Source organism: Bactrocera latifrons, unplaced genomic scaffold (assembly GCF_001853355.1).
Source record: "Bactrocera latifrons isolate USDA-ARS-PBARC rearing strain unplaced genomic scaffold, ASM185335v1 scaffold_74, whole genome shotgun sequence".
Classification (NCBI taxonomy): domain Eukaryota; kingdom Metazoa; phylum Arthropoda; class Insecta; order Diptera; family Tephritidae; genus Bactrocera; species Bactrocera latifrons.
Window position 1 is genome coordinate 689627 of NW_017537423.1, and position 11015 is coordinate 700641.

An 11015-nucleotide genomic window follows, 5' to 3' on the forward strand; every position below is an offset into this window, starting at 1 on the left:
TTGAGACTACTTTTACCCGTAAATACTTTTAAAATAATGAAAAAATTCAAGGGAAATACATTTTTTTTATGAATTTCCAATATTTTTTCTATATACATACATACATATAATAACTTTTAAATAGATAAAATAACAAAACTTTATAAAGTGCGTTTTTTTTAAATATGCATGGAGAAGCCTACTTTATCGTCAGGTGCTGTATGTGTTCTACTAATTTTTAAAAGTTTAAACTATATAAATACGATTACCACCGATAACATAACCAAACAAATATAAACTATATTTATACATCCTTAAGCTATACTACAAAGGAACATAAATATGTAAATATGTGTATGCATAGGTCTGTCTATCTGCGGCACAAGAAATTTGTTTTCTTTCTCTAAGCAACGGCAATAATGTGCATGCAAGGATATCTCAATCAGGATAACGATCAAATATACATATCTATGTATACATATATATGTGTGTGTGTTCGTTTGTTTGGCTGGTCGTTGTGCCGGCAGCCGCGAAAGTCACTACATCAAAACACATACAAAGTAGATGTGGTGAGGTCGTTAAACTCCGCGCTTAGACACAGCTCAACTGCAGTTATGCATTTTTGTTCAACTGCTAGCGTGAGCGCATGTACATATGTGTGCGTGTGTGTTTATGAAGTTTTGTCTATGAAGTCGCAGCTGTCGTTGTTGCTGTTGTAGGATTGTTGTAGCATAGCAAATGCAATACGAGCCTTGCAATGAGTGTGAGAGAGAAATGGGGAGAGAGGAAGGCGGCATAAATGCAACGAATGCGAGTGTAGCGAGTCAAAGTTGTCGTGTAAAGCGAGCAATCAAATGTGCAAGGACTCTAGACACGTATTTTGACTATTTCGATAGCAAAAACAATTGCAACAACAACAGCGCGAAGGGGGCAGTCACAGAATAGACAAAACTTAGCTTAGCAACAAAGCATAGCACGCTATTGTATCATATATCACTGAATTTGTATGTGTGCGTGTATGTGCATTTGAACTCATGTTGCATGCAACCCTTCGCTCACACACACACACACACCAAAGCAGTTAGGTTCATCCTGTATGCAGGACAACAGTGCTGCTCTAGGCGCTGTTAACGAGCAGTCCAACCACGCAGCAGCTATGCAAACGGGTTGAGCAGGCTAGTTGCATGCCACACAGCAATTCTGATTAGAAATCCGATATGACTGTATGCAAGTGGGTGTATCTATGTATGCTATGTAATAAACTGTTTTGGAAATATGAATGTAAATCAGCTGAAGTTGAAAATTATAATGAAAGACAAAAGAAATTATTCGAATTGGAAAGGAGCAGTTGTGTAAGGTCTTGTGACAAGTAGTTGAGGCGAAGTGGAGACGATTTTATTTATGAAAGCATAAATGAGACACATACAATTCTTTTATATCCTTGTTGAAAAATATTAAAAACTCTATTTTAGAACTTAAAAGGTTCGAAAAGCTGGAATTTTGCAATTTTAAAATGCACGAAACTTGCAAAACTTAACGAATTAATTCTCTGAAAGTCATCTAAAATACAGCAGATCTATGATAAAATTAAATGTGATTTAAAAATATGTAATACTTAACAAAAACTTCAGTAAAAGTTACCGAAAAATTACTTATAATATTATTTAAAGCCTGACGTTCTAGTATGGAAATTCAAGTTCAATAAATAATGCTTCGAAAGTTATATAAATCATTCCAGTTCTATGAAAAATTTACAGTTGATGAAAAAATATATAATACTTTATAAAAATTGAAGTAAAACTTAAAAGAAATATAGTACTAAATGAAAAATTTATCTATTTATAGTACGATATTGAAAAAAAAAACTAGCCCGAATGCTTACTATTTGTTTGCATTTACTAATTTTTCAAGAAAACGCATAAGATTTTGTAAATTATTGGAAATTAAACATCAAGACGATCGAGGAAAACTTAAAAAAACGCTTTGCAACATTTTTTAATTATTTTTTTTTGTACTTTTTTACTTCAAACTTAATCTAATACTTAACAAAAACTTAAGTGCTTAACAAAAAGTTGGAATCAAACATCAATATTCGAAGAAACTAATGCAACTACTTAACAATAGTTTTTTAATTTTTTTATTTTACTTTTAGAACCTAATTAAATACTTAACAAAAACTTAAGATCTTAACAAAAAATTTTAAAATTCTGCATAAATGAAGCTTAAATGTTTAATATTAATTCAAACTAAATTATCAAAATTCGAAGCAACTCAAGCAAATACTTAAGAAAACCTTAAGTGCTTAACAAAAAATTTTGAAATTTTGCATAAACGATGCGGTATTTATTGTATTTAATTTGTAGCAAAGACCTTTTTTTGGAAAAGTTAAATGGGCTCTCATATGTAAGTCTTAATGTAAATGCTGCTTAACAAAAAAATCCATTTCTCCGAAAAATCCAAAAAAAAATTTTTGACTTCTATCAGAATCAATTAATTCTTTGTCGATAATACCTTTCCCTGCTGAGCTCAAAAGCAACAAATTTAATTAAAAACCGCCTGTTTTCCAAGCACTTGTGTTTCAAAAGCGGAGGAATAAAAGAAAAACAGTTAAACCGGAAAAAATGCCAACAAAGCAAATGAAATGAAATCTATCTGTGAATTAGTGAATTACTTCCCGACAATTGAACAAAAATACTGCGCTGCGAGAGTCACATAATACATGGAAAGAAAAATATATATAGCCAACAACCGCAAACAATAGGAAGACTTGCAACTAACTGCATTTGTGGCATAAAAACAAAACACACAAAAAAACAAAGATGACAAAAGCGCACACTGTTGGCATTGTGTGCCAGCGCTGGCGCTAAAGTCATAATCCGCATATGCTTAAAACAAAAACGAAAATAAAAAAACAACAGCAAAAAAATGATAAATAAATAAAAAAGGGTTTCTACGCGGTCGCGTAGTCGGTGATTTTTAAGGGTTGTTATTTAACCCGAACAACTTGCAGCATAAAAAGTTGATTAATACCCATGTGGGCATTAATATCGCCCAAACCCATATGTCAGTTTCATACACCCCACCACCGCTCGCTCTCTCCACTCATTTAATTACATCTTTTGCCGCGGGATCTCCCACTGGGCTCTACGCAGTCTGAGTTTTTTTTTTTTGCGCCCTAATAGCCCGTATTGCATTACACTTGCCGATGCTGCTGTTGTTGTTGATTAAATATGCTTATGCCTGTGTACTTACAGTGTGTTGGCGTATACTTGCGTAAGTGCATATATTTTCTGTTTGAGCACTTCTTGAAAGTCATGATGGAACGTTTATTTCCACTTCAATGTTGGCAAACAATTTGATCAATTGTTAATTATATTAAAAACAGTAATTGCATATATGCACTTACATATGTGTGTGGGTGGGTAGATCAGCGGGGGTTGGGATTAGGGGCTTACACTGGACTTGTATTTTACTATAATCTGACTGGAAATAACAATTGCTCATGATTACTTGTGTAATTACGTGACAATACCGTTAGGATTACTCAAAAAAAATTTTTTTTTAACAAAAATATGACATTGTGTTTAAAAAGTTTACGAATTTGCAATAAGTTATTTTCATAATTACCGCTAGAGTTTTCATTACAATACCATTTCCTTAAGTAACATATTTGTTGAATACATTTTGTAATATATACCAATACCATTACGCATTATAATTACCATTACAATAACCATTACTTAGGCAATTATTAAAAGCAGCGCAAATATTTTTACCAATATTACAACACCTTTAATTATCATTACCAAAATGGTTACCAATATCATTACGCGTTATAATTACCATTACAATAACTATTACCTAGGCAATTATTAAAAGCATTGCACATATTTTTACCTATATCACAACAACTTTAATTATCATTACCAAAATGATTACCAATTCCATTACAATGATAATTACCATTACTCAGACAATTACTAATAGCCTCGATGCAGTATTTAGTTATCGCCAGCTTCTACCTAAATCGAAAAGAGTATGTAGTTCGAGGCTAATTTTCTCCTATACTCTTTACAGATTGATTATTTCAACGTGAGCGCAATCGTGCAGTTGTCATAAAAAGAGTAGAAACTCTGTGAGTTAGCAAAATCAAGAGAGCGGCGAAGTAAATCGAGATCCAAGAGAATCTTGCAAATCTACACCACCAAATAAAACCAACTATACTAAACTAAAGAGAATAGCAGCAGAGCAAAACAAATATCCATAAAAAGGAGCTAACGAATAATCATATTAAATTTTTACAAAGAGAATATAAAACCAACAGTTTATAACAACAACAATATATATATATATATATATATAAATATAAAAACGTGACATACAAATACCAATGTTCCATAAAGCACCAGCAGATCAAGAGAGCAACAGCACCAATAGCAGCAGCAGTTAAGAGAGAGTAAAGAGAGAACTTAAAACAACATAAAAGCAAATTTTTAAATAAAATCTTAGTGAGCGGAGAATATAAATTATATAAAAATATAAATATTGCTGTCTTTTTGCATTTTTGCAATTTTATAAAAAAACAAATATAAATAATAAAAAGGCAAATATTATAATATATATATATATATATATACTTACAAAGGCGAATCAATACACGAACAATCCTTTGAGAAGCAGAGATACACACTTAACGAACATAAAGAATCATTAGCAAAATTTACTCTTTTAACTTAAACAACAACAACTAACTAAAGAAAAACCAAAAARAAAAAAATCATTGAAAAATCAATTTTACTAAAACGCAAAATTTTAGCAAAAGAAACTCATAAACACACATACAAAGAAACGCGCGTAAAACGATCGTAGTTGATCTAAAACCCATACACCAAGCAGCAACGCAGAGCGAAAGCTACCAAAAACGCACGAAAGCTCAAAGTGGCCACAAGCGAAAGCTCCACGCCAACAACACAGTGTAAAGTCTTCTAGTCAAAAACAAAGGAAAAAAAAACAAAAACAAAAAANTAGTTTCAAAACAAAACTAAAAAAATGCTGAGAAAAATACTTAAAAATCTAAATATTATAAATTCATATATTAATTATTGCATGAAACATAAATAATGAGAAAAAATAAAAATAAAACAAAATAAACAGACATACACACACACAAAGTAAAGCAACCGATACGCATATTTTACAGCATAAAATGTTTATATAATAACAGTATCAAAACAAAAACAAAAAACCAAACAAATAAAAATATACATACAATACATAAATAAAATACAATATAAAAAACAAGCTATTTGCTATTATTAAATTAATTATTATTATTATTATAAATTTATTAATTGATATTGCCATGAAATTAACTAAATAAATGTGTGAATTATTTGAAATTTTAAAACCGAGTGCAAATTACATCTAGATGGCAACCACGCGCTACGTGCGCAACTCTGATTGGCTATAGCAATTGTGGAGTGTGAGCGATTAGCATAGCGGATAGATGAGAGAAGCAGCCAGAGTATGGCGAGAGTGAGAGGCAGAACGTTTGCGGGAGAAAAAGAACGGAAGAAGGTAGAAAGAAAGAGAGAGAAGAAGAGAAGCAGAAGCTATGTAAAGAGGGTGAGAGCGAGAGAACGAGAGAGAGCTACAATGTTGGAAGGAGCTAAGGTGCAAAGGAGAGAAGGGAAAAACAGTTTTACCCAGAGTAAGATAGAGGAATATGAAGGAAATAAGGAGAAAAGCAGTTTGATCGTTATAAAAAGCAATGAGAGCAGAGCGTCGCGCAAATTAGTATAACAGCTGAACATTATAGTCTCTGAGAGTGCTAGTTTGGAAAGCTGGTGCAGTGGCATGTAAATGGTAGCAATATTAAGGCGGTGATAGGGAACACAATTGCACTAGAAATGCAAGCAGTAATTGCTGTGACTTAGAAAAAAATTTGTTCAAGCGAGTGCGAGTGATTTGAGTGTGAAGTGTATTGAAACAGCAAAACAAGATTGGCGGGAGCCGAGCAGTAAAATCATGAAAGCCCGAGAATATATTTCGTGTAATGATTTAGTAAAGTTGCACACCCAGCAGCTGAAAAAAAACTATACAAAAACGATTAGCTGTAACGCTTTTTGTTGAGATCTCGCTTATTTTTTGGCTCTCTTTCGATCTCCCTTTCATTGGCGCTTCTCTCAGTTTCTCTCTATCATTTTCCTTAATGTGAGGCTCCGTGTTTTAGCTTAGAGATCATTCTTTGGGTGTAGTGCTGTTTGAGAGCTTTCATAATTTACACACTTCACTTCTCTCACTCTACACTATGAATCACAACTATTTATAGTTAATCAAATGCGATCAATGTTTTAAAAAATAACCAGCAAATTTTTATTAAAATAAAATATTAAATTAATATAAATGAATAGTCAAAGAAAAAATAATATGTATGAATGTTTTCGTAAACTAAATATTTTTTTAGTTGCCACTTCACGCTTACTAATGAAAATTAAGTAGTCGAAATGTGTATGAAAAAAGTTAAAAAAATGAGCATAAAAAATTTTATATTAGAAATTATTATTAAACAAATCAATGTTATATCAAAATATGAGTGCGAAATGTGAAAGAACTTCTTCTAAGAGCACCAAAGAAAATTAAGAGCTAAAATTAATTTAAATTATTCGTTCCAATAAGTGAGTATAAATTATGAATTAGCATTATTAAGTGAAATAAGAAAATATAAAAAAAATCATAACGTGAAGTATTAGGATGAAACCGTAAGGAAGTCAAAACTAAAACACCAACTTTGAATATTATAAAAAGTTTTTTTAAAAGTACTTATATAGTGAAATTTAAAAAAAAAAGTATTAAGAAAATTCTCAAAAAAAAAAAAAAAAAAAAAAAAAAAAAAAAAAAAAAAAAACAAGCAAAAAAGTAAATAAATAAGCAAAGCTAAAACTATTTGCAATTTGTGTAAAGATAATTTTTAGCGAAAGCTTACTTAAACTAACTTACATACTTACTTACTTACATACTTAATTTCCAACTGGACTTGTGCAAAGCGCAATCAAAGCTCTTATAAAAGAAATATTTAAATTAAATTAAATTTAAGCGACATTTAAACAAGCAGTGAGACTAATTACTAAGCAACAACAAATCATTCATACAAATAAAGCAACAAAGCGCTAAGCAAACAGTACAGTTAGATAGCCAGGCGAACGCAAGTGCATAGTTCGAAAGCGATATAGTTCGTGTGTAGGCAGATCATAGATCGCGCCAACAGCAAGGAAGTTAGGCGAGTAAGAGAGAGAGCACGCGTTTGAGCGCACACAACCGTTGAGAGCGAACTTCAAAATTACGCCCCAAAAGCAAGCAAGCGCCGCAACAACAGCAGCAGCAGCAGCAACAACAACAGTCGTTAATAAAAAGCAAACGTCACAAGCAAGCACCGGCAAGAAAATGACCAACGCCATGGATATTGTGAAGAATGGCAGCGCCAATGGCTCGGTCGATGGCAGCTCGGATGAGTCGCGCACCAACTTGATTGTGAACTATTTGCCACAGACAATGACGCAGGAGGAGATGCGTTCGCTCTTCTCGAGCATTGGCGAATTGGAGAGTTGCAAGCTTGTGCGCGACAAAGCCTCAGGTAATTTGGGTAAATATGCAACTTTTTTCACACTAATTATTCTGTAAGTAAAAGCACTTAAGTTGCGCTTAAGTGAAGCTGTAACACAAGTTGTGTGATAACTGACAGCGGTAAATGTAAAAACCGGCGTAAAATCCGCGTAACACACAAATTGTGCTCAAGCTAAGTTTATCTATATTTCATATATTCAAGCGCAACTTAAGTAATACTTAGCTATTTAGTATTAACCTAACTTGAGTGCTTAAGTTACAAATCTCTAGTTTTTGGTTCATTCATTTATTTAGCGAAAAATAAATTAAGTACGTTTAATTTCAGTTTTCTTTCATTAGTTTCAACGAAAACAAAAAAAAAGCAAATACAATTAAGTACTTAAGTAAACTTAAGCTTTACATAACCAACACTTAAGTACTTAAGTAAGTTTTCTTTTTTCGTTCCTTAATTTAAATTTTTAAGTTTTACTTAACCAAAACTTAAGCACTTAAGTAAGCTTAATTTGAGTTTTCTTTCATTAGCTTCAACGAAAAAAAAAACAAATACAATTAAGTACTTAAGTGCAACTTAAAGTTTCCTGTTTCGCTCCTTAATTTAAAAGAAACTTAAGTTTTACTTGATTGTATGTAATAAATAAAAAATTAGTTATTTGTGTTACACTTAAGTAAAACTTAGCTACTTTTGCAAAACTTAAAAGAAACTAAGTTATGTTCGTTCTAAATATTAACTAGTTCGTAATTTGCAGCGTTAAAATATTAATTTTATTTTATTACTTAATATTTGTTACAGTGTTGCCAGCTTCTTTGACCGCACTAAATCCGGCATTGCAACAAGGTAAGCCACCGCTTTAATTCGGCAACATTCGTTAAGCTCAAACCTATAAATTTATGTTTCAATCCTTTTAACGTCACTCACTATATCTCTCTCTCTCTCCGCTGCAGTCGGTCAAAGCTTGGGCTACGGTTTTGTTAACTATGTACGCGCCGAGGATGCTGAGAAGGCCGTTAATACATTGAATGGCTTGCGTTTGCAGAATAAAGTGATTAAAGTATCATACGCCCGTCCAAGTTCGGAATCAATAAAGGGTGCTAATTTGTATGTATCGGGTCTTCCCAAAAATCTATCACAACCAGACTTGGAGGCACTATTCGCATCATATGGCAAGATAATTACATCTCGTATACTCTGTGATAATATTTCTGGTGAGTAAAGCTTTAATATACACAAGTAAGTTAGATAGCAGAGCGCTGTGAGAGCTTTTATATAAACTGATGCACATAATGGTTGATTGCGCTCAAGGCAACTCAGACTTCAACCATGCGCTGCTTTAGCTTTGACAACTACCAATGCTGTCACTTTAAGCGCTCTCCGTCAACTCTGCTATATTTTTTCTGAGTAAAACATAATAAAAACTTCGTTTTGCTTTTCATAGGTCTATCGAAAGGTGTCGGTTTTATACGTTTCGACCAACGCAACGAAGCCGAGCGCGCTATACAGGAATTAAATGGTAAAACGCCCAAGGGTTACACCGAACCAATAACTGTTAAATTTGCCAATAATCCTAGCAATAGCGCCAAAGCTCAACTCCCACCACCATTGGCCGCTTATTTGACACCACAAGCGGCTGCCGCAACGCGTCGTCTTGCTGGCGCACTGCCATCGGCTGGACGTATAAGGTAAGTGTCATCAAGTGAAAGCTTAGGAAAGTTCGAAATTTATTGTAGACAATGTGAAAAACTTTGTGCAAGCGTAAATACATAGTATGACAAGGTGCGCGTGCCAGTTAGTTACGCGTGCGCGAGCTTTTAAGTGCAGCTGAGAGCGTAGTAAAAGCTACAGAGTGTGAGAAAATTACAGCTGTAAGTTAACAGCGCAATTTTTTCTATGAAATTTAACCTTTAACTCAAAGTTTTTTCATTTAAATTACTTTCTTAGTAAAGCGCTAGTTTAGCCAAGTCAAGCACCGAAGCATTTTTGCAACTTTTAAGCTCCTTTTATAACCTCAAATAACCGGTTAAATCGAAACTTCTAATTTGGTACTTCAAATTTTAATTTCACTCAAACATATATTATTTTAAATAAATAATAGCTTCAAATATCAAGCTCACTATTGTTTATTTTTTCATATAGTTTTTAATTCCGTATTTTCCTCACAGAGCCCAGCAGTATATTATTTCTGAAAATGTGAACCAAACCATACAAAAAGTACTTCCAAACACATTTTTCAATAAAAAAAAAAATCTGAAATTAGAATTATTTAATAATTTTTTTCAAACAGAAAACGAAAGTTTGCGACCTTTACGAAATTGAAACGATCTCAGCAGTCATACTAACCGCAACTTTTTTTCGCTACTATTGTTTTTACTAAAACCGTACTTATTTAATTTTTCCTTCTTTATGTTTTTCTTTTTCTTCTAATTTTGTGGAAAAAAATAATACTATTGACCGAAAAACTACCGATTTCGTTTTTAGCATTGGAAAAAGCCCGATGTTAGCCATTAACAAGGGTTTACAAAGGTGAATAATTTTTGTTATTATTAAAATATTTATATTTTTATGAACCTTTGTTTCAACAAATTGCAACTGTGTGTAGAAAAGTAACAACAAAAACGAGATTTGTGTGAAAAAAATTTTTTTTCAATAAAAATTATAAAAATAGAAAGTTAAATTTAAAATTTCAAAGGCAGTTTTTTTTTATTTTAATTTTTCTATGTTGTTTAAAATATTTAAAAATATATTTGACACACCAAAAAGTTCTAAATTTAAAGACTTATTGTGCTAACTCTAATCTAAAGTAAATATCACGAAAAAATTTATTAAATTCTTTTATTTTAAATTTAATCTTTACATATTTCTTTCTGATATGGTAACTCTTATCTAAAAAAAAGCAAATATGACGAAAAATTGTATTAAACATATTACTTAAAATTAAAGTTTCGACACATTTTTTTCTAAAGTGGTAACTCTAATCTGGAAAGAAAGTAAATTTGAAATCGAAGAAATACCAAAACTTGCTAGCTTTCAATGTTAATGCAGTAAATTTTGCCCTTAAATTTTTGTCAGTGTATCATTAGCTCTGAGAAATTAAATTTAATTTGCTATAATTGTACTAGTAATTAACTTTTCCCCTTGGCTTTCGACTGTCACCGCTCTATAACCTTAAATTTTGCGTTCCTGCCTTTCAATAATTACACTGTATTATACTAAATGTGTGTTCTTTTCGGTTTCTGGGTGGTTTTTAGTTAAAGTTCTGCATTTCGCTCTCATGCAAAGTATTTTGAAACGTAGGACTTTACAAAACTGTCTTCTTAAAAACACATTTTCATCTACTCCTGTATAATAGCAAATTTACGCTTGTTTTTTTTTGTTTTAATTTTATTTTTTGTTTTTTTTTATTTGATTATAGATTTTA

The 11015-nt window shown here is 31.9% G+C and overlaps 1 protein-coding gene and 1 long non-coding RNA gene across 6 annotated transcripts in view; both read left to right on the forward strand.

The window, feature by feature from the left end:
• Positions 1–4174, forward strand: part of LOC108976290 — a 14708-nt gene extending 10534 nt beyond the window's left edge. The window contains exon 2 of the long non-coding RNA XR_001993932.1: positions 4057–4174. This is a non-coding gene — a long non-coding RNA (uncharacterized LOC108976290). The remainder of the gene's footprint in view (positions 1–4056) is intronic.
• A 2679-nt stretch (positions 4175–6853) lies between these two features.
• LOC108976251 (ELAV-like protein 2) overlaps positions 6854–11015 on the forward strand; it is a 13694-nt gene continuing 9532 nt past the window's right edge. For 2 of the 5 annotated variants that reach the window (XM_018945204.1, XM_018945208.1), the window contains exons 1-5: positions 6854–7621; positions 8393–8437; positions 8545–8805; positions 9036–9279; positions 10076–10120. In XM_018945204.1, coding sequence (XP_018800749.1) covers positions 7423–7621; positions 8393–8437; positions 8545–8805; positions 9036–9279; positions 10076–10120 — 794 coding nt within the window. In that variant the 5' untranslated portion in view covers positions 6854–7422. The remainder of the gene's footprint in view (positions 7622–8392; positions 8438–8544; positions 8806–9035; positions 9280–10075; positions 10121–11015) is intronic. The other 3 variants (XM_018945205.1, XM_018945206.1, XM_018945207.1) reach the window with 3 other exon arrangements.